Raw genomic sequence first — 25,384 nt, forward strand, 5'->3', positions numbered from 1 at the left:
ATAAATTCAACTCTGATGAAATATGTTTGGAAAAAAAATTAATGACCATATGGCAGTTTTAGAAAATAGTTTTAAAATATATAATTCCTTTTGCAGTTTGTAATATTAATGAAGTTTTATTTTATAAATAAATGAGAAAAAATAATTTTTAATAAGTTCCCAACTTTGGATGGGCCGTGGTAAACAAACCTTAAAAACTGGTATTAAAATTCAAATTATTTTTTTCTAATAATCTAAACGAGTTTTTTATTCTTACATAAAGATATTTTTATTTTCCTTTCCTAGAAACAAATGGCTCATTCAAGGATGAAACTAGAAAGAAAAAAATTTCATACATTGGTGCATGAATTTCAATTGTGAAGTCAATTTAAAAAAAATTATCCCCTTCATAAAAGCGTTATTACTTTTATGTGTAAACTATGTGAACAATAACTTCCACTTTAAATTTTAGAAAAAAGAAATGTACACTTAATTACTTACATGTATAAAGTTTATATTTTACGGTTAATACAAATAATTTGTAAATATTGAAATCAAGGGTATGCCACTAATTGCCTTTTAAATAAAATTACCGTTTGTCTTGAAAGGCTTGCCAGGCAGAAAATACTCTGTTCGGTATCAGTTTCTTCTTCTTAAGCTGAACACGTTGAATGCCACTCTAATTTTAAATGGCTTGCTCGTCTAGCCACACGGTAAATAACTTCAAACTAAATTTGCAAATATAGGCAGATTTTGTTAGTTTATAAAAGTTTAGCACGCCGTAAATTAAGATACTTGTTGAATTATATATGCCTACTAATTATTTAAAAAACCTTAAAAACCTTAAACAAACCTTAAAAACTGGTATTAAAATTCAAATTATTTTTTTCTAATAATCTAAACGAGTTTTTTATTCTTACATAAAAATATTTTTATTTTCCTTTCCTAGAAACAAATGGCTCATTCAAGGATGAAACTAGAAAGAAAAAAATTTCATACATTGGTGCATGAATTTCAATTGTGAAGTCAATTTAAAAAAAATTATCCCCTTCATAAAAGCGTTATTACTTTTATGTGTAAACTATGTGAACAATAACTTCCACTTTAAATTTTAGAAAAAAGAAATGTACACTTAATTACTTACATGTATAAAGTTTATATTTTACGGTTAATACAAATAATTTGTAAATATTGAAATCAAGGGTATGCCACTAATTGCCTTTTAAATAAAATTACCGTTTGTCTTGAAAGGCTTGCCAGGCAGAAAATACTCTGTTCGGTATCAGTTTCTTCTTCTTAAGCTGAACACGTTGAATGCCACTCTAATTTTAAATGGCTTGCTCGTCTAGCCACACGGTAAATAACTTCAAACTAAATTTGCAAATATAGGCAGATTTTGTTAGTTTATAAAAGTTTAGCACGCCGTAAATTAAGATACTTGTTGAATTATATATGCCTACTAATTATTTAAAAACAGTGGTGGATAAAAATCTACTGAATTGAATTTATTAAGCCAAGAACCACAATAATTAAGTAAATTTTGTATAAATTTTCTGCAATTCCATAAAAGAGCAGAGATGCCAACTGCTCCGGACACGCCAAAATAATTAATAAAGCGCTAAATAACTACAAAGTAAATTTTGCAAATATTTGAAAATATCAATATTTATTTATATTAATATTTATATTAATATTTTTATATAATTAATATTTGAAATGTGCAAATATTTGAAATTATCAATTTGCAAATATCTGCAATTTCATAAAAGAGGGTAAATTTTATAGTTCTATATCATGTTATACGCAGTCAACCAGTTGTTTTTCGCGGTCTATGTGAAAGGTCAGTGTCATCAAGCGGTGGCAGACGCAGCCTAAATGTAATTTCAGTGTCAGCCACCGGTGGTTGACGCAGCCTAAATTTAATTTCAGTGTCAGCCACCGGTGGTTGACGCGGCCTAAATGGAATGTCCAGTGACAGCTACCGATGGCTGGCGTTGTGCTCAACGTGTTAAGGGATCAGATTTTGTGGGACATTTTTCACCTAAAGTTAGTGGAGCTAACTTTGTTTAATAAATGAATTGTTTTAAGAATTACAAGAATTTAGATGATAAGACGCTATCAACTGATATTTTCTAGAACTGATAGCTTATTAACTAGTCTGTATTCCTTAAAATAACTTGATATTTTTCGCATCATTAAATCTCACGAGCCTTAAATCACGTAGAAAATCAATGCTGTAATTACTCATTACCCAAATTTAGTTTTTTTTTAATAAATAAAATTAGACTTTTCATGTTTGTAAACCAAGAATCCATCATGGAACATGAACTACCTTACTAAATTATTTTCCACTAGAAAATTAAAAAATAAATAAGTAACTATGTAGAGAGTAAGTAAAGTTATTCTGTTATTCCTTTCAAATTATATGTATTAAATTTAAAAACAAAAATGATTAAGTTGATTTAGCATATTTTTCTAAATCGATCGCAGTTTCGAAAGAACATTCCGCAATAAAAAAAGAAGCGTGATCTCTATAATTTTTAAAATATCTGCTCATGAAGTTTATGGCACAGACGTGAGAACGCACTCTTTTTCTCTTTCATAACTTTTTTCAATTAATTAGTTTTTTGAGTGTCTTCATTTTTAAAACTGTATGCATGTATTGAATACTGGACAGTTTGTGACAAAACTGAGAAGAGCTTAACATTTGTTAGTATTTAGAACTTAGCATTTTAATTGAAGTAGAACATTGTTTATATCGATTTTGCTTCTATTAATTAGTAAACAATTGTTTCGGGAACATTTTAATTTTTCTGAACTTAATTTATAAATCAGTTATGTTACATATCTATCAAATCCCTGAATAAACTTTATTTTTATTAATATTAAGTTCAATTTAGTTACTTATAAAACCTTGATATAGTTATCGTACAATCGAATGCAAAACAAAAAATAATAATAACTGAAAGCGTGAAAAGTAAATAGACTAACGACAATACATCTAACAACAATAAATCAAAAATTGAGTCCTTTTTCTTGAAAGAAATAAAAGAAAAAAGATCTTGATAAATTATTAACCATGCAATTAGACAACAAATGTATATATTTTTTTATAATAGTCTTCTCAGGACTGTGCCGATTGAACAATTACCACGAGTTACCCTGGTAGTTCTAAACAAATACGTGATTCATATAATTTTAGTGTATTTGAGTAAAGAATATAAATTTTTTCACAAAGTAGATCAACAAAATCATTAAGAAATTAAAATTTTATCGATTAGGAATAAAGATTAATAATAATAGTTTACATTTTGGGAAAAAATGCTCGCTATCACCAATGAAAATGAATCAGTTAATGGAAATAAATCTGTTGATATAATGTTGACAAGCAATATTTTTGACAACCATACATTTGTATTTCTAAATAATTTCAATCATTTATTTAATTTTACTAAACGAAACATATTTTGCACAACAATCAAACTATTTTTCGGCATTTAAATTTTAAAATATAAAAATTATGCCTCATTTAAATAAACTATATTTAGCTATCGAATTTCAACAGTTTTATTATTTCCTTGATTTTGATTTAAAACGGACCACCTTGAATAATTTTTGATCTAATGATCAGTTTTTTTACGTTCTAGGACTAACTCTTAATGACTCAAGGGAGTGACCTCAAATATGCGAATTTATAAGAGCAGACGATATTTTAAGTTATGAAGCCAGATATAAAGTCATACTTTTACCGAATAAAAGTACAATTTTTTCGACGGATTCGAACTTCTGACCCTCAAAATATGGGGGTATAGACACTATCTGGGAAATATTGTCCCAATAATTTGGTCAAGAGATCTCTCCAAAGTTTGAACCCCTTATTGTTAATTTTATATTTTGCTTCTCTAGCAATATCTCGAGAACTTTTTAATAGAAATGAGAAAAAAAAATTACACACAATTATAAAATTCGTTTCTTCACAGATAATTTCATGCAAAAAATAACTTTTAGTAAGTATTTATTATTATTTTATTTCAGAATGATCGAAAAAATTTTAAATTTTAATATGTGTAATTTTCTGCATCATTTTAAAAAATTTAATTTTATATCACAAAATATAAGTGAAATCGATCTAATAGTTTCTGAGAAATCAAAATTTGAGAAAAACAGATACTTAAAATTCGATTTCTCTGAAATTATTAACAAATTTTTCTCAAACTTTGTAATTTGCCATGTAAAATTACATTCTTTAAAATGACTCAAAAAATTGTATACCTTACTGTTCAAAAATTTTTTTAACTATTGTTAAATAAAATAATAAAAAAATAAAAAATATCAAATATTGAATAAAGGTTATTTTTGCACGGAATTATCTTTGGATAAACGAATTTTATAATTGTTTTAAAAAATTTTACAATTCGCTTAAAAAGTTCTTGAAATATAGCGAAATACGCACAAAGTAAAATTAACATAAAGGGATCCAAACTTTGGAGCACTCTCCAGATCAAACTATGCCAACCATATTTCACAGATTGCTGCTACCCCCTACATTTTGGCGCTCCGAAATCAAAAAAGGGTATTTTTATTCAGAGAAAGTAAGTTTTTGTACCTTATTTCGTAACTTAAAGTATCGTTTGCATTTATTATTGCACATTTGAGGTCACGCCTTCCAGTCATTAAGATCAAGTCCTAGAACGTAAAAATTCTATCATTTGATCAAAAGTTATTCCGGAAAGCATTTTTTTGCATTTTTATGAAGAAAAAAAAAGAATTTGACTAGAATAGAATCAAAGATAGCTTTTATTTATTCAAAGCATTACAGGAGAATTTGATACACGTAGTTTATTACTTGTAAACTTTTCTACCGTTTAATGGCTGCAATGGTCTATAAATGTTTAACATATGACATTGTTCAGCATCTGGTGTATCTTCTTTCACCGAATACAATGAAAACAGCTGATTCAACTGAAAATATTAAAAAAAAATAATGCATTCATATTGACTGAGGATTTGTAACATATTTATTAGCATGTCATAAGAGTATGACTATGAGAACAGTTCTGAATATTTTCGCTGCACAAAAGCTTTCACGATTTTTAAAAAAATTTCACACATCATGTTTGCACGTGCGATTCAAAAATTTTTATTTCAAAATAAATTCCAAACATTGTCTTCTTTTATATATAAAATTTCTACAAAGTATTACCCCCAAAAAAATGACAATAATTACAAGTTCCCCAAAGTTTTTATGGATTTCTGATTTGAAATTTAACAGCGTCTATTTATTTATTCCAATTTGCAAAATTACTTATTGCTTTTTTTTAGTTTCTTTACCGTGGTTTCAAATTGAAAATAAAAAAAGATCATTACTAAGTAGTCATTTCAATAAGAAACCTCTTTTTTTCTTTATTTTGTATTATTTAAGTCAAAATAAAGGGAAAATATTCTTATTAGCATTTTATTAATTTAAAGTTATGAAATACAGCGCAGAACATCGGTGTCTTTATTTTGCGTTAAACGTTAAAAGTTCTAAACACAGGTCCTGCAGTGGACTGATTGTTTAGACGTGGTTCCCAGCAGATCACCGAAGTCAAGCATCAGTGGCTGCGGTCAGTGTGCGGGTGGGTGACCACTTGGATTAGTCTGCGTAGGGACCGAGGGTGTGCGATATTGGTCCTCGTTAGACTGTTCTATCGGAAAGGGCTCGACTTCGCGCGCAGGTCGTCAGGCTACCGAAGAGGGGGTCCCATCCCCTCTGCAGAGGATCAAAATTGTGATGGCATGTCTTCGGATCATCCTCAGGGGTGTTTCCCAGACCGTCGCCAATAGCCCATTGTGCAGCTCTAGTGAGATGTAAATGAACTACAACAACAACAATCTAAACACAGCTCGTTTCTAAACAAATTTTTCAAAATTCCATTGCCTTGCAGTTATTTAATTGATTATTCTTCATTGAAATTTCTCTAATTCACAAAATCATTTATTAATAAATTTTTGAATATGTATAAAAAATTCTCAATATTAGACTAATTTTAATAATTAAAAAATACCAAAATATAATTCTGCTTCTAACCAGAGCGTCGAGGAAAAAATTTAATAAAACTGATTCAGGGGCCACTACTCCAACAGAGGGTAAAATTTTTCTACTATCCATGTAGGCTTGAGGTATGTGTCTTTTAATCATCAATTCTTATAATCACCATCGTAAATATTTTACCAAAGACTCGAAGAAATGCAATAAAAATGTAATAAAAATGCAATTCATAAAAATGTGGACATACTTGATAACTGCATACAGCTTTTTGTTTTCTACATATCAACCAGGTGACTCCTTCATTACATGGGGGAAAACCTATGGAACCCTCATACCTGTAGAAAGGACAGTTATTGTCAATCAGATCCTCTAGATAAATCTTGCCCTGTCTATGCGAATCTCTGCTCGACAGTTGAATTTCTCCTTCGAAACTTTGTCCTTCATATTGAAATGCTTCCCTAACGGACAAAATGTTGTATAGAGCTGAGTTTAGTTCATGGCTTTCCTGAGGAATAATGAAGTATGATTAAGTTTCTTTTTGTGAAAGTGTTTCGGAATATCATTCTTCATAAACATAGAAGTTTATTACTTATTCTTTTTAAAGGTCTTTTTTCTACACGGTTGTACAAATAGATACTTAACAAAGATAGATACTTATTCCTAGAAACCTGATGCAGAGAATCATTAATGCCTCTGTTGTCTCTGATCAATCTAGAACTGCGAGGAAATAGCTTTGCTTGTTGAAAATACCTTCTTGTGCTTCCTTCAGTCTATGAAACTTATATTAAGGTTATTAAACCTAATTTTCATACTCTTAAGTTTGCTTTTAGTCTATGAAGCTCATATCGCTCATGGGCTGCAACAGTGGCACGAAACAAAAAGCACTCGTTTTGGACTAAGAACAGGTGTAAATAAGAAAATACACATTCTTTTCATCAGCAATACTAGCACAACTCATAATTCAACTTGAAGATAATCTTCGTTTAAGCAAACTAAAGCATTTCTTATGGATTTTTCTTAGCAATGAAAACTTTAAGTCCACTTATCTCAAAACTTGATTTGAGTTGTGCCGCTATTGCAGCCCATGAGCGATATAAAGGTTCCGTTCTTATGCATCAAAGTATCATTATATTATATTGAATCTGTCCACAAATCGAATTAAACTAATGCTGCCGTTTAGTATTTTGTAAAAGATATACATCTCTAATAGAACTGAGAGCTTGACCTCAAAACGATTCATGTAAATTTACTACCACTATTAAAATTGTGAAAGTCTTAACACGATTTATAAGACACCAGTAGTTCCTCCGTTAAATTTCCACACTAGCCGTAAAATTAAAGAAATGCAACTCATAAGTGACTAGGAACAATGCTCAGTTTTCCCCATAATTAAAACCGAGTGACTGAATAAAAATTGTTCAAAATGGAAATTCAAAGGCAAATTAAGCAGTTAAGCTTGCTATACATATTCATAATTTGCTGCTTAATTTAGTGATTAGTCAGCAAAAAAACACAACTGCAAAATTAAGAAGTATAACGAAATACTGTCAATTAGCCAAAATTTATCTAGACTTAATAAGTAAAAAATATTATTCATGTTCATATTGTTCAATATATTTTGATGTCAATATAAGCCCCCTCTTCCGTAACCAGAAAACTTGTTAGCATTCTCTGTAGGAGTGTTAATTTAAGGTTTCTATAAAAGTCAAACGTGTTTTGCAGATTTCAGCCATTTCCAGGCCTATACAACACGTAATTTTTTCAAATGTTCTATCATCAATTACCCAAAATCTAACCTTCTATAAGGCTGACTGCATTTTTCCTTAAATGCTTATTAAAGTAGGAAACTTGGGGTCGTTAACTGGAATTTTTTGTTGCAAAAAAAAAAAAAAAAAAAAAAAACTGGTTTAAGAACAAGCTTTTTGCGTGGTGATAGCAGCCTGCTCTAAAGATGTGAACAAAAATATAATTGTGCATACCTCAAGGAATCCTGCAACAGCAACAATTTTTCCATCGTTCTCATGAACTAAATGAGTCTATTCCGAAAAGAGAAAAAAAAAGTAGAAATTAATAAGCATATACAAATGAAGTAATGAAAATTAATTAATGTTAAACTTACTCTTTAACTAATTAAGTCTAATTTTTTTTATATCGACGGTAAAAATAATTTTTCATCATAATAAGTATATTAAAATTATTATAATCATAAGTTCTATGGATGATTTTCACTTCGCTGATTTGCAATTAAAATAAATAATATTATTTTTCCTTCCCTCATATTTCGTAGCTAACGTCTGCAGTTTTCAAAAAAAAAATTCCAGTATGCAGTAAAATTACATTGCAGTGATAAATTGCGAGCAAAACATTTTTTGTCACTTTAACACGTTGAATGCCATGGGGGTCACCGGTAACCGGCACTGAGTTTGTTCATAGCACCACGGGCGTCACCGGTGACCGAAGCTAAGATTATTAGAAACACATAATTCGAATAAATTTTCATTTTTTTTTAATATTATTATCGTTACTTAAATGGTTTGAAGAAATTAATGCAATATAGAACACACAAAAATAGTTTTATTTATATACAAACAGAGATGCCAACTTGCTCCGGACAGCGCATAAATATTTTCAAGTGGTAGTTTATTAATTGTGATTCTCGGTTTAATAAATTTTATTTAGTAGATTTTGTTGTACCACTATTTCTAAACAAGACGTATATAATTTACCAATTATTTTAGTTATGTCCTGCTGAACCTTTTAAAAACTAGCAAAATCTGTCAATATTTGCACATTTAGTTTGTAGTTATTTACCGTTTGACCAGATCGGAAAGTCATGTAAAATTAGCGTGGTATTCAACGTGTTAATCAGTACCTAAAGTTTTAATAAAATAGCTATCGGATTTTTAAAAATTTATGTTTAAAGATATATAATGGTAGTTAAAATCTTTTTAAATCATATCTATTTAGTGAAGATTGTAGTATCAATAAAGCGTACTTCTGATGATATTTTAAACATAAAATCTTGAGAAGACCTATAAAATTAGTATCATTGTATTTAAGAGAAATAACAAAATTGGGCCCTCATTGGAGATAAAACCAGTTTTTCGATCTTACAAAAAGTAAAGCTCATTTCCCAACAGCATGAGGTCCACTTTCAATGAATCCCGTCCCACATCGATATCCACGGCAACGAGTTGGCTGACACTCTTGCAAAGAAGGGACTAGACCATCCAGTCCCCTCCACCTCAGAGCTTACATACCTTGAACTGTTTGCAAGGCAAAAGGCCCAGAATAAACAAAAGTGGCTGCTTCCACCTATTCACTACTGGTATAAAGCAAAAAGACCAGGACTCTCTCTATCTCTCCCTGGTGACAGGCAAACCAACACCTGCCTATCCCGACTGGCCAGTGGACACCTGAAAAGTCTCACATTTTCTGCAAATCAAAAGATCTTTCCTCTTTGCCCTAAATGCCAACAAAACCAGGCATCACCTGAGCACATCTTGATCTGTTTAGGGCTGGACTGGAACGATATTCATTCCTCTCCCATTCTGGTTTCGGATTTTCTCAATGTTAACGGATTCATTGATCTGGTCTGACCCCGTCAGACCAGATGGGAATTAGCAACAACAACAACAAGAGAAATAACAAGGATTTTGGCGACTTTATTCTGCACATAAGATGCTTTATACCATAGCGTAGTCAATATATTGTATATAGAAAGGCAGACCAACTTAAAGTCACAGATTTTTTTTTTCATTGCTTACCTCCATTGTATGTCTTCTACCATTTATCACGTCTTCTGATCCTTTGTCAGTTTCATTACCCCAATGGAAGTGGAAGTGTTGCAATACATATTTCTCACCGTCAACCGTGATTGATCTTTCAACTCCATCTTCAGGAGTTACGTGAACTGAAAAACACAACATTTTATAAGAATTTAAATATGATTTAATGTTAGTATGTTTTAAACTTGACTATACATGCGCTCTATACAGCATCGCCTCTCAGATTGCTATTAATGTAACTGTTGCTATCAATCATTTCATTTGTTAAAACACATAATGTTCAGCCTCTTTTAGAATTAACTACTTTACGCTTTTTTGCTAAGGGTTTTAACAGATGTACGATTTATGGTCAGTTATTTCTTCCTTGGTTGTTAATTTTCGCAAAACTTTGTTTGTAGGCATTAAAAGAAATAATCACTGTGAAACTAAATCGTTTTGCCAACACTAAATATCATCCTTGTCTTATTATTTTATACATGTTTTTGAAATATTTATATGAAGATACTTATTGTTGATCAAATGTTCAATGCGAAATTGAATCATACTTAGTAAATTATTAATCAAATATTACTAGCATCCAATTTGAATACGTTGTTGTTGTTGCTTGGGCAAGTCAAACTCACCAGCCAATGACATTGCGCAGTAAGGAAGCAACACCTTTCATTTGACAAGAGCGCACCGCTAGGGTGAAAGTACAATTTATCTCAAAAACTGCCTGATAGATGGCAGCACCACTAATTCATGAGGTCTCTTCTCTTGAGACCACTTTTAATAGATCAGAACGGAAAGAAAATTCTCTCCAAGTAGGGGAGAGTGGGATCAATTGTAACATTTTTTACTTAACTATTTTTAACTAACAAAAAATCCAATATACTATTAGTATTAATTGACAGACGAGTAAAGTAGACTATCCTCTACTAGAAAAAAAATAAATACCTAATTTTAAATGTTATTATATTAGTTATTAACAATTTTTGACAGTCGAGCACTTGTTACAATTGTCCCCACTTACGGGGTCAATTGTAACAGTTCATAAATTCAACTAAAACATAGTTAATTATACATAGTATCATAGTTATGATATATTTCTTTATTGATCAAAATAGTAGTGATATTTTAGGAGTAAAAATAATAATGAGCAGAGACCTAAAGGGTTAAGCTTTTCACTTTAAGGGGTTAAAAATTTTAATTTATGCTGTGAAAGGTGACAAATAAAATAATGCGCATGCAACATAATATAAATGATATAGGAAACTATTGGTGGTTCTTAGAGACTTAAGTAATGGTTTGTAAACATAAGATTATTTATTTTCAGCTGTTACAATCGTCCCTTTACTTATTGTTACAATTGTCCCCAAGACGCCATTTCAGCTTCATTTGTTAAAAACAATGCTAGTTAATTAACAAAACTAATCTTTTTTTTGAAATGTTAATTAAGGTGTCCACTTACATATTCGGTTACTAATTTTTATTTGTTTAAACAAAATTACTTCGTTACAATATAATATTCTAATACCAAAAAAAGTACGTGCGTGGCGTGAAAATATCTTTTGTGATCTAACTCTTTCAAAAGTACATAAAAATGATTGCCATCAGGGGTGTACATGTAGATTTATTAAATACACCTTGTGTGCCACCTAGGAACCAAATCTAGAACCCGACACTCGACATTTTTGCTCTGTTACAATCGTACCCTGTTACAATTGACCCCACTCTCCCCTACTGTTCAACGACCGAACTTAGGACCTTTGATTACATAGATTTTACTAGCACTTATATCGCATGTACTCAGTTCGTCTGAGCGACTTCGAAGAGCAAACACCTGTCCTTCTGCACAGCGAAGTCTGATGCCTTAATCCAGGGCTACTACAGCCCGAATATGTATATATTTATTGTTTATCCATATAGCTTTTGAATCAGATTTAGTAAAGAAATAATCAAAAACTAATAATTTTAAAAACTCTTGAAAAGAGACTAAAAGCTTGGAGCTATTGTATGTTATAATAAAAATCTTGCAATATAACGGAAATACGTCGTAGACTCTTTTTAAAATCAGCATATTTTTCATAGAGTCAAAGCAAAAACAAAAAACTTACTCATGTGACCATTGTTCATAATCATGACTCTGCCGATAGGTTCATCATAGCCATGAAGTTGCAGTCTCTGACGCTCTCCACTGCTCACAGTGTCTCTCGTTATTATGTTAACCGGAGATTGAGAATTTCCACTACAATTAGGATACTTATCGCCCCAATGCAGTGGACCTAATAGAATGAACTCAAATAAGGATAGAGATACCACTTTGCTCCGCTTTGTAAAGAAATATTTTCTAGTGTTGACGAAATTTAAGTAATTTTTAGTTCAGTACTTTTCATTTTAAATAATTTGTCCGCCACAATTAATTGAAAATTCAGAATTTCATACCAAGGCAGGTTTTTTTTTAAAGTGTGACATTTTATAAAAAAAAAGAGGCGTATTTTTACTTATTCAACAATTTATTAAAACTTTTGCAGAAAGCGGAGCAGTTGGCATCACTGTAAGTATGTAAAAATTTAGGCTTATTCTGCTGCATAAAACTTGTTTTCATTTTAGTTTGTTATTATGTTAGTCCGTGTTGTACTTGGATATTTTATTACTTTGAAATAAGATGTAGCGAATTTTAAAAAAAAATATTTAAACTATTTTTAGGATTCATAGTTAATTTGAATCAAGACAGAAAAAAATATAGTTGGTATTAATACCATTTCTATAATAATTGGTTTTTCTAAAGCTAGTTTCCAAGCTATAGCATTTCTTAGAGCTATAGATTTCATGTCCTAAAATTTATTAACAATCATATGATCAAAACTGCCAACTGCAAAAAGTTTTGGGGAAAAAAATTTTGATTGGTAGACAACGAAACACAGAAACTTTCAGCTTATTGGTAAATTTTGCAAGCGTTTTAAAAGCTACAGCATGAGAGAACTAAAGCAAAGTGGCCTTTTATATAACCTTTTGAATCATTCGGATGTAGCGAGGTGAAAAATTATTTTAAATAAAACTTACTAACTAAAGAATCGTGCATTAAAACATGAAATTTGCCACCACTAGAGGAAATATTTCCCACTAAAGGTATGCAAAGTTGGTAGCCCTATACATATATATATATTATACATATCAGATGAGATACTGATATATATAATATACTGAACCATAATATACATATGAGAATATTTTTAATTGGGAAAAAGAAAATGTTGATAAATAGTTTATAATTAAGAACAGTGGAAGACTTTTAATTTTATATCATTTTTTAAAACCTCACGGCTGTAAGAGTGTAGGTGTTAACTCAGCACTCAAACTATTTAAAGCGGTTATACCGTTAATACACTTAATTAATTGATTTTTGATTAAAAAAATTGCGTCACGAAACATTTTAATTTTTATATATACATAAAATAAGCATGTTGAAAATCTGACTCTCGTTTTGAGAATATTTTAAGTGCTGGTGAAATTAAACAAATTTTTCCTTCATTAGCAGTTTCTTCATCTCCGCATGAAATATTTTGGATGCTAGATTGACATGAATGTGTAAGAGATAAAATATGCACGCCTGTTATAATAAATCTAAAGAGTAATAACCAATATTTCTTTTCATCAGCAGCTTTGTTATTTTATTATAAACTAGCCGCCTAAGGCGGCCAGCTGTCCGCCACGCTGAAGGTTTTCACAAATAAAGTTTTTTAAAACATAGCAGGAAATCTGAAGATTAGTGGACAATTAAAGTGTTCCTGTCCAGCAATTTTGTCTTCATATCCAGTTCTGCTGCAGATGTGTTATAGCTCTTGAGGATGTTTGAAATTATATAGCTACAACGCTTAAGAAAAGAAAAAAACTAAAATGCTAAATACATGAAAAGAACACGAAAACGAATAAATTTTTTATGGTATCAATTTCTATTTCTATATAATTTTTTATGGTATCAAATTCTATTTCTATATCTGTTACGTCAAGCACTCAGGTATTATAATTTGATCTAGTTCTGCTTGTATAATTTTGATCTAGTTGCGCTTTCTACGTCATTTTGTTAACATCGTTTGGTTTGTTATTTAACATCATTTGGTTTGTTATTTCTAAGTTAACTTTCAAAAAATTGGCTGGCATCAGCATTTTTATTCTTTAAGTTGTTTATTTTTTCTTTTGGAATTCGTTCCTTTTTAGCGAAATGTTTTTCAACCTAATCGAATTCTTTGCCGACTGTTCTCTGTATATATAAAGAAAATAAAGTAAATATTTTTAAAGTGTTGTGAAAAGAATTTTTAGTTGTACAAAGTACTACAATATCGCTATAAAAATTATCGTCTTCGCTTAAGAAAAAAAAATAGAGCGTGAAAAGAAGAAGAAAAATTTATTATAACAATTATGAACAGCGACAAATATATCAAAGCGAAGCGTTCTATTTACGTATCGAATATGTTGCCACATTTTTAATACAAAAGTTAAACTTTTCTCCACTTTAATAAATGTAAACTAATGCGAACTTTACAATTAAATTATTAATTCCTTCGTATATTATTGGTTTAAGTTGTCGAAAATTAATATATAAATTGTGAGGTTCGCATTAGCATACATTTATAAGAGTGGGGAAAAGTATATGCATTTTTTAATAGTTTTTTGAATATGGCTCTTTGAAGACGAAAAAGCAGACGAAAAGCATAGACTTACAAAATGACTGATAACTAAATAACTAATCAAAATTTTTGAAAAAGAAAAAAAATACTTCTTCATAATGTCAAAACACAATTATGGGCCGAGTTTCGTGCCCGGGCGAGGCTTCTGGGGCGATATATTGTGATTACAAATGTTGTAAATATTAGCAAAATAAAGGTGACAGCTATTTTAAATAGTATTTAATATGAACTTAGAAGTAAAAAAGGGAAAAAAACGATTAGAAAAAGTAAACTCAGAATATACAAGAAATAGAAGTTGCCAGATTACGAAAGTGCAACTCTACATGATAAACAAAAATGGCGTGAGGCTCGCTATAGCATGCTCGATTTATAACAGCCTCCTTCGAGCATGAAAACAGTCAGTAGTCAATATTGTCACTCAAAGAACTGCTCTCACACCAAGTAATGTCTTCTGAGCATGAAACTGAGGTGCTGGAAGTGCCTTCGTCAGAATGTCTGCTCGTTGCTCATCACTTCTGACGTAGCCTAGTTCAAAATGTCCTTTCGAAAACTCATCTTGAACAAACTTGTATCTTTGATCGATGTGCTTAGTGCGAGCGTGAAACATAGGATTTTTGATGTATTTGATGGTACTTTGATTATCAATCTGGAGGATTGGTAATGAGACGTCGTTGGCTATCTCGGCAAACAGGCGCTTTAACCATATCAGGTCTTTTGTCGCATCCGCTGCTGCCATGAACTCTGCTTCTGTTGTTGAATTAGATATAGCCTCCTGCAACTTACTTCTCCAAGTAATTGCACCTCCACCATAGAAAGATATCACACCTGTGCGAGATCTTCGAGTTTCAGCACAACTGTTGTTATCTGCATCACTAAACAACATAAGGCTTCTATCATCTGTACTGCTATATACAATGCCATGTGCAACGGTAGTACGAAGATATCTGAATGTAGTCTGCACAATTTCCCAATCAGTTTCTGTGGGATTGTCCAATTTACGAGATACTAAACTTACTGCATAAGCAATGTCAGGTCGGGTTCCCATCGCTAAATAAAGCAAGCTACCTACTGCTGATCTATACGGAATATGACTGCTAAGAGGATTTGCCTCCTTGATCTTTATCATCCCATCAGCATTCGGAAGTTCATATTTAACTTTCAGATTTGCCTTCTTCACCGGAATGCGTGATGTTTTGGTAGCATCCCCAAAACGCTCTAGCATCTTTTTAGTGAATGCTTCTTGGTGCAAAAAGATTGAGCCGTCCTTCAACTGTTCAACTTGTAGACCAAGAAAACAATTTAACGTTGTCACTCTAAGGTTGAAATGTTGCTTAAGTTCGTTCATAAAGGTGAGGAATGATGCTTCGTCTTGTACAGCGACAATACCATCATCAACATAAATCGCCATCAGCATCTTGTGTCCCGAATCTTTACAAGTGAAGAGGCAGTGGTCCGATTTGCTTTGGGTCATACCATGTTTCTTTAGCACGTCGGTAAACTTGGCATTCCAGCATCGACCAGCTTGTTTAAGACCGTACAAAGGTCGGAGCATCTTGCATATACGTCCGCTTCCGTCATCATATCCTTCGGGTTGATACATGTATATATCTTCAGTTAAATCACCATAAAGGAAAGCTGTCTCCACGTCAATTTGAAATAATTTTAATTTCTCCTTAGCTGCTGTTGCAATTAGAGCTCGAATAGTGTCGTAGCGACACACTGGGCTAAAAGTCTCCCCGTAGTCGATATCTTTCGTCTGCGTATATCCTTTGGCGACTAATCGAGCTTTAAATCTTTCGATAGAGCCGTCTGGGTTAGTCTTCACTTTGTAAACCCAGCGATTTGCAAGAATCTTTCTTCCTTCAGGTGGTTCAACAAGTTTCCACGTACCGTGCTTGTTTTGCGAAGCCATCTCTTCGTCCATGGCTCGTTTCCAGTTGACATGCATCGAAGACTTCATAGCTTCTTCATGTGATTGGGGTTCTGTCAAATTCAGGATGCTGCTGTAGACTTCATAGTCGTTAAATCTGGGTGGGCGGCGTGTAGTTGATCGGTCACGCAATCCATACGTCGTCATCTGTGATAGTTCATCTTCTACATTGCGAAGATTTTCACCCTCCTGCAAGTCAGTACCGTCGGAACTGCCTGAAATTTCAAACTGCATACCAGTTGATGTACTAGTACTGGCACTAGAAGTCGTTTCTGAAGACAAGGAAGTGGGACCTATCTGCTGCTCGTTGAACACCACATTGGCACTCGTGATTGTGTCATTCTTTGATGGTATGAAAACACGATAGCCATCATAATCACAATATCCAACCAAATATCCCTTAACAGCCTTGTCGTCCAGTTTACTTCTATTGGTATCCGGTACATGTACAAAAGCAGTTGATCCAAAAATTCGAAACTTGTCGATTTTCGGCTTGCGTCCGAACCATACTTCGAATGGAGATTTCCCTGTGATTTTACTTGGTCCAGTTCGATTAAGAATGTAGACAGCCGTCGATGCTGCTTCTGCCCATAAAAACTGCGGTAAGCCTGTATCTTTGAGCATAGTACGAACTGAGTCCATTATTGTGCGGTTTTCTCTCTCAACTGCACCATTTTGTTCTGGTGTGTACGGCATAGTGATTCTTAACTTGATGCCTTCATCATCAGTCAATTTAGCCATCTTAGCATTTTCGAACTCACGACCGCCGTCTGTAACCAGTTCTTTCACATTTATGCCGTCTTTATTAGCCCGAGTAAGAAACGATCTAACTTTAACAACAGCTTCATCTTTGTGTCTCAGAAATTCTACACTTCGAAATTTTGAATAATCATCTTTGATTACTAGCATGTACTTCTTTCCTCCTCTTGATAAAACTGGCGATTCGAGTAAATCTGCATGTATGATCTCACCTGACTCCTTCGTTTTAAATCGTTTTGATTTGAAAGTCCGTCGGCACTGTTTACCATACCTGCAAGGTTCACAAAAGAGTCCATCATCGAGGAAATCTATACCATTTTGGCGTAAGTACTGTTTCACATATTGTACTCCCTGATGCCCGAGTCTTCTGTGCCAAACTGATAATGGAAACTTTGTCGTTGTCACCATTGTTGTATCTTGGTAAGGTGTTGTTACGTCATCATCGACTAGGTAAGCTGAAGCAGCAGAACCTCCTTCTGGCTTGACCGGTTTTGCACGTAATTCAAAAAGTCCACTAGATGAGCATGGAGCTTCTAAAAGTACATTTTCAGGGTTTTCTTTACGAAAGAAACGACAAACCATGTCATCTGAATCTCCGAAGTTTGAGATTCCTCGTTTCATAGCCTTTGACGCTGATAGTAAATTTTTGCTGATGTCTGGTGCATATAATACATCACTGAGCTCAATAGACTTTTGCAGGGTTCCAACAGTTGCGCACATGTCAATTTCTCCGCAGCCATACGCTGGTATTGTCTGTTTGTTACCAACTACGATTTCTACTGGCTTGTCAAAATGACGATACGTCTTGAAATATTCGGCTGAATTTGTGATGTGTGCTGTAGCTCCATCGTCTTTGAGCCACACATTTCGGTTACTGTCATTTTGGCAAATAAAAGCACTACAATGAGTAAGAAAAGTTTCGGTTTTATTACCCGACATCTTCGGCTTGTCTGGAAAATCAGGACAAAATTTTCCCATGTGCCCTGGCCTATTGCACCTAAAGCAGTTGCCACGAAAGCTTTTCGCACCATCATTGGCCTTACTAAGTTTCATACCTGTAGCTGTTGAAGGTTGAGATTTTCTCGCCATCTGGGACCTTGTCCCCTTCCTCCATTTCTTCTCTTCGTTGGCACTGTACCTTGCACCGCTTGTTACAAAAGCTGTTGTAGCATCTTCTTTCATGCATACACTTTGCCTTTGAAGACGCATCTTTATTTGTTCTATTAGTCTCTCCGATGACTTTTCGGCTTTTGGTATCGAGTCCCACTGTGACTTGAACTCCCTGTATTCGTCATCCGGAAGAATCGATAATATGCGCGGCATGAGCAGATTTTGAGGCAACTTTCCTTTGCCGCTCGCCTCCTGTTCCCGTTGCAAGTCGACCCATAGCGTACGCAAACGTGCGAGGGATTTCATTACGTCTTCATCCTTTTCTATTTTGAAAGTGAAAAATTGTTGAAGGAGAGTATCCAATTTTACACTCGACACTTTGTCGAAGTTGTTGATCAACTCCATCCATATTTCCCGTGCAGAGTTACCATGCATACGAATTAAATTTAAAATATCCGCCGACACATTTGATCGAATAATTATTGCGGCTTTTGCATTCGTCTTTGTGTAGGATACGAGCGCTTTGTTGTATTCGTTGACCGTCTCGGCACTGGCGTCTTTCACAGGTACCGACGGTTCTACAACTGAGCCATCCAGAATTCCAACACAATCATTTAGGACGAATAAAGAGTTGATTTCTAATTTCCAGTCAGTCCAGTTGGACGCACCTTCCAACTTCGTGCACTGTATAAAGTTCTTTCCTTCCATCGCCAAACTGTTAATCCACAAAAATGAGCAATCACTTCACCACTAACGTTAATGAAAAACGAAGTACTACTCACGATTTGGCATACAAAAGTTCATACACGTCGTCAAAAACAGCTATCCACGCAGTAAAACGTTGCTAATAGCCCATAACCTGTTGTAAATATTAGCAAAATAAAGGTGACAGCTATTTTAAATAGTATTTAATATGAACTTAGAAGTAAAAAAGGAAAAAAAAACGATTAGAAAAAGTAAACTCAGAATATACAAGAAATAGAAGTTGCCAGATTACGAAAGTGCAACTCTACATGATAAACAAAAATGGCGTGAGGCTCGCTATAGCATGCTCGATTTATAACAACAAACACACACACACACACACACACACAGCCGCGTTTATTATTATGTATAGATGTATAGATAACACCTAAAACTTCCTATTCACCGCTGTGCGCTTTCCCATTTTTTAAGGGAAATGAATCGATTTGAAGAGATTAATTGAATTTCTTCTTGTAATGTATATGGCCTCGTTAAACTGTCCCACCATAAAGTTCTCGACTTCATGCGTAAGTCTTCAGGTTACCAAATTTGAGAGTTATCCCCTCTGCAGAGGATCAAAATCGCAATGGCATGTTTCACGGATCATTCTCGGGTATGTTTCGAGGACCGTCACCAATAACCCATTACGCAGCTAAAGTGCTACGTAAATAAAGCAGGGCAATTCCATGAAAAAGGGGAAACGCATTGGAAAATTCAAATAAGAATAATGTTACCATTTTGGATGTTTTCTGAATTAGAAAGGTTTGAAGTTTGATAATTTATAATTATTTTTTTTGAGAATTTAGTTTTTTAGTGTTGGTAACCCATTGAACATTGGCATTTACTTGTTCTGATTTGGGTGAAGAACATGCTAGTTTTTGAAAATCAGTAAGTTAACATTATTTTAATTTCAAAATGTTCCAAGGAATAAATATTGTTTATTACACTTAATAGAAATATTGTGCAGTGTTAAAATAAGTTTGTGTTGTTAAATTCACTTAATTATATAAATTTCAACTAAACATTAATGCATGTAACGTAAGTTACCAAAAACTAGAAAAAGTTTTTGTGTGTAAAAAAGAACAAGTGATACAAAAGTAAGAATAATATTTTTTCTTCCTTAGAGGCTAACACTAAATAAGCAGCAATAGTTTTCTTTTCAAATATTACTTATTTATTGTTTTGTGCCTCATTCAATATGTGTAACGTAAGTTACTGACATGCATGCAATGTAAGTTACCAATGTGAAATGAGTTTATTCCTCTTGAAAATTGGCATACAAACTAAATAAGATGTATACAGTTACAATACCAAAGTTTGAAAACATATGAATGCCAACACCCAAATTAATAACTTAAAGCAAAGAGTTTCATTAAAATTAATATCCTAAGGCAGTAATAATTTTTTTAAAGTTGAACGAAATCTTTCGACAGGCACCGGGAGTTAAGGATGTAGTTATAATTAGAGATGCTAATGGTAGCAAAAAGAAAGTACAAGCACGGCATCTTCATCATTCAGTTCGAGAAATGTGCCAAATGTTTATGGAAAAAAATCCAGAATGCAAAATTGGAAAAACTAAATTCTTTGAGCTCCGTCCAAAGCATGTCTTGCTTAGTAGCAAACTTCCAGGCAATGTTTGTGTTTGTAAGCATCATGAAAAGTTCGGATTGACTAAGGAAGCCTTCAGCAAAATTTATAATGTTCCATCTTACGAAATTCTTTAGAAATTTATTTTATCTGTAGAAAAAACAGCTGAGTGCGAGTCTCTAGAACAGATTAGTGGAGTGTCTAGCCTATTCTCAAAATCTCGACAGATTAAAAACATTAAGCAGATCCACCATTTAAGAGTACAAGAAGGCATACCAGAAGAGTTTTTTTAGTGAAGGATGTTGAAAAAGAAAATGATGAATCCAAGATAAATGCTGGGGGTTGATATATGGTTAGATAGGAGGACATGTTATATCCTGGTGTGGTAATGTCTGTTACAGAGCAAGAATTTAAAGTCAATGTAATGGCTGCTGTGGGAATCTATTGGAAATGGCCAGAAAAAAGAGAGGAAATATTCTACCAGAAAGAAAGCATGGAGAAAAGAATTGAGCCCCCTGTACTAGTTAATAACAGAGGACTTAATAAGTTTGCAGTTATGTGTGAATCAAAAGTATCTGAATTTACTTCATGTATACTTTTTCTCCCTTGCACTATACTGTTTAAATAACTTAATTTGCATTTGTACATTATTTGATAAAAGTTTGATACAAAGGGAATTTCGTAACGTAAGTTACTGTAACGTAAGTTACTGTAACGTAAGTTACTGTAACGTAAGTTACTGTAACGTAAGTTACCCACTTAAAAAATTATATTTAATTTAACTTTTGAAATAAAATCTTAAATCTAGGCATAAGAAATATTTAAACATGTCAGAAAAATGATACATGTAATCTTAATCATGAAACTTTTGTATGAGAACAGAATTTTGCCTTTAAGTATATTGGAAATTTATGCCATTCCTTTTTCGGTAACGTAAGTTACCACACTAATTTTAGGCTTTTACACTGTTTAAATTGGAAAATAATAATTATTTTAATTAGATTCCTTTTGGTTTTGATTGTAATTTTAAGAAATCACTTTATTTTAATATGTGTATTCATATTATTTGTTTGCTTCTAAGTTCTCAATGCAATAAAGTTAATGTGAATGTAACGTAAGTTACCGTGGAATAGCCCTAATGCTTAATCGAATGAGGCTGTTCACGAATCAAAAGAACGAATAATTGAAAAGCTATTTTTCGTATAAAAAGAATTTCTTACTCTTGACGTGTTTTTCTGTAAATTTTATACTCTACTATCTATAGTTTATCTGAACACATTTTCTGAATACTGGCGACACATTATCCGATTTAATTTTTTATGCTGAATTGAATGAAATATAGTTAGTGTCAGTAAATAGTTTTAAAGTAATAGTGTGTTTTTTCATAGTACGTACAAGCTAAAAATAGTGCTTTTTATACAAACGAAGTCCATTGTTACTTTTCAAGTATCAGCCCTTTTGCTTATGTTTAGTTTAAAACGATTAAGCTATAAAATACATAGGCTATACATACATGTCTCCGGGTCATCCTCAGGGATGTTTCCCAGACCGTCACCAGTAGCCCATTGTGCAGCTCTAGTGCGACGCAAATAAAGTACCTACATGCCAACCTTAAAAAAAGCTAGTGGAGCCAATGTGGCTCAGGGAATAGGTCGCATGCCTCCCAATGAGTTAACCTAAGTTCGAATGGCAGCGGTGGCTGATTGATACGAATACGACCGCGGTGCTGACATGAATTATCCACTGTATTTTACGGATCGTGGGTTGCAATCCCCTTGCCGTAGAAGGTTCTCGCAGTTTTCCTCTCTATGTAACGGAAATGCGGGGTAGTCCTATCAAGAAGTCCTTAACGAATTTTAGTTTATCCCAAAGTTTTATCCAGGAGTTCCATTGTCTTCTGGATAGAGTTCAAAATTACAAGCATTGATAGTTGTAAATTCAAAATTGGATCGGATGTTCAAAGCTGGTTATAAAATAGAAACAGGCAAGAGCAGAAAGGCGAGTAAGGAATTTTTCTGCTATCATTTATAGTAACATAACAAAGCTTTCTATAAAATCTATATATTGTCGGTCAATTTTTCCGCAAAAGCTCCGTCTTTTTTGCAATAATTACATTACTATGTCAAATTGAAATATTATTTTATGAAAATCCTTATTCCTACTTATGAATCTCCTTATGCATATACCATCATAATCATGCAAAGTTTAAAGCTCTAAATAAATAGTAAACATAAGACTGATTTAATTTCAAAGTGGCCGGATTACTTATTGATCAAAAAGGACATCACTATGGGTGAGAAGTGAGATTTTATGCATTGGCTAGTGTTTGCTTTAACTTCGGCTACAGTATTCACTTTCACGTGTGCTATACATTTATGTTGCTGTGTGCATTATACATTCTAAACATTTGTACGAAAAACTAAAAGATGTCTACAATCACCATACTTATATTAATTATCTATCAGGACCCAGTAGTACTGATAATATTTTCCCTGATATCAGTGCCTTTTTAAAATTAAGTAAATTGAATATTTGTTTTCGATTGAACAGCCATTTCTTTTATTAAATGCTTTTTTTCTTAAACTTTGGGCTTGAAAACACATTTGAAAATTAATGTAGTTCTATATCTTGAGACTATAATAAATCAATAATAAATTAATTAAATCGAAATAAAGCATAAAAAACTAGCTTGTTTAAAGGCAGAATTTTCAGCAATTTTCCAAAATCGCTGCGAAGCCGGACAATACGTACCATCTATCCTTTCCCCACAAGTAGTGATGTCATTTTCGATCAATAGCATGATCCGGTCACTTTGAAGTTCATGTGCTCGTGTAAATATATGCAGCGATTGCCAAGAATCATATTTGCAGAGCAGATTCTTTTTTAAAAACATTGTGATTGAACAAGAGTTTCAGTATTATCATTTGTTTTTCAGGCGAATCAAAAAAATTTTACCCATCATAATTTAACAATGATTTTGGTATCTTTGTAAGATAATTAAGAATTATAAGTAACCATGTGTAAATAAATTCATCATCGATACTAGTAAATAAAATAATTATAACTACGAAAAAATAATAATATTCGAATAAAATACTTGCTTATGCAATGACTTACCGTTAGGTAAGCTTAAATCATAAGACCAATCCTTGTCTTCGTCAGCAGGGCAATCTTCTGCAGATACGATTGCAAAACCTGTAATACATTTATTTGCTTTTTGGACTTTTTTTTACATTAGCAACATCTAATAATTTCTTAGTCTTTAGGAAATTTTAAAAAAAGTGCCGCCGGTTCAGAATTCAATCAAAATTCTGGTTCAGAATTGGAGATTTGTATAAGGTACATAATTGTATGAATACAGAAGCTTCTGCGATTCTTTTAAACTTTAAAAAGCGGTGGTAGTATTCTAAAAAGAAAGCTAAAAAGTTTCTTTTTCTTAACTGACTTTAAAATTAGAATACAAATCAGTGATTTTACAACTTAATATATTTATTTGGAAATATCGATTGTAGTGATGAATAAGAATTTAGTAAAATACATCTCTTTTCATACATTTAATACTACTTTTTAAGACGTGTGCGGTACCAGTACATATAAAAAATTTTCTTTATATATAGAGATTAACCCTTTGCTTATGGTATGCAATGTTGTACCCGCCGTAAGCATGAGGTTAAACGATTTTCTTAAACGTTTTTGTTAGATTGGTTAACAAAGAGTAATTATATAATTGTCAATTTATAAGGGCGTTGATAAAACTTTCTGTTACTTGAAACAACATTTATGTAAAATCTAAAATTCCAGAATTTTGAAGTTTAAAAAAATTTATTTTACCTTCAAAGAAATACCAATAGTTTAAATATGTGTCTATAATTTGTCTACGTCTAATACGTATAAAATATAATTTGTCTACGTTAAATATTTGTCTGAGTCTGATCTATAACTTAAGCAGTTATACTTTAGAATGTTAGTAAATTAGATTAATTTGTAAACTTTTATTATTATTTTATAACCATTTCATAAAAACTTTATCAGCGAACCTACAAGTTAGCAAATATGTAATAAAAAAATACCCGAGATGTTTTTTTTTTTAAATTTGAAAAATATAAAGTAGTAAGAATAGAAATAACTTACAAAAAGAGTAAATAACTAAAGATAAAGCTAACTGCACAAAACGCTTATAATCCATGGTGCTTTCGTTTACTGAGAAGTGAATGATTTGCTTAATTGTGAATTCACTGTTCTTATACTCATTTCCAATCATTTCCTGTTATCTAATAAAGGTTTCATAAATTAATCATTGCGAATCAGTGTCAATTTTGTTTTTAAACACTCGGACTGTTTTTTGAAATTACTAGTCAAAATTGCAACGGTATTTCCCCATCGATCTCGAAGATTATGATTGATAAAAAACAAAGGTGAAAATTATGCGTGGTGACATAGTACTTTTAATGCAAATCTCATGGAGGCTAATTGGGAATTGAACCTATTAATAGAAGTTTCGCGAAACAACATCTATTAGATTTTAACCTAAATCATCATTTTGTAATTCATTACAAATTTTTAACTCGTAGCAGACACTTTTGTTTTTATCATGTTTCATCTACATCATCATTTTTGTGTTAAACTTTATCATCATGTAGAATGTGCCTAGTATAAAAAAAAGTATTTTTTATAAGAATTTAAATATTAAGAAAAACATTTCCGGTTTTTTAATAACTGATCTACATAAATGTAATATTAATTAATAAACTTATCCTACGGAGAAAGTTCATTACTAGAAATAGTA

At 32.4% G+C, this 25,384-nt stretch overlaps 1 protein-coding gene across 1 annotated transcript; it reads right to left on the reverse strand.

The window, feature by feature from the left end:
- Window positions 1–4,758: 4,758 nt before the first annotated feature.
- On the reverse strand, window positions 4,759–24,877 carry LOC147808724 (carbonic anhydrase 1-like). The gene is made up of 7 exons (XM_087163588.1): window positions 24,730–24,877; window positions 23,716–23,793; window positions 11,895–12,062; window positions 9,778–9,923; window positions 7,990–8,046; window positions 6,258–6,515; window positions 4,759–4,941 (listed from the first exon to the last, which is right to left on the reverse strand). The coding sequence occupies exons 1-7, from the start codon at window positions 24,857–24,859 to the stop codon at window positions 4,822–4,824; spliced, it is 957 nt and encodes a 318-aa protein (XP_087019714.1). The 5' UTR covers window positions 24,860–24,877; the 3' UTR covers window positions 4,759–4,821.
- Window positions 24,878–25,384: the final 507 nt, after the last annotated feature.

This window comes from Parasteatoda tepidariorum, chromosome 5 (assembly GCF_982258835.1).
Source record: "Parasteatoda tepidariorum strain Cologne lab strain chromosome 5, Ptep-v5.0, whole genome shotgun sequence".
NCBI classification, from domain to species: Eukaryota; Metazoa; Arthropoda; class Arachnida; order Araneae; family Theridiidae; genus Parasteatoda; species Parasteatoda tepidariorum.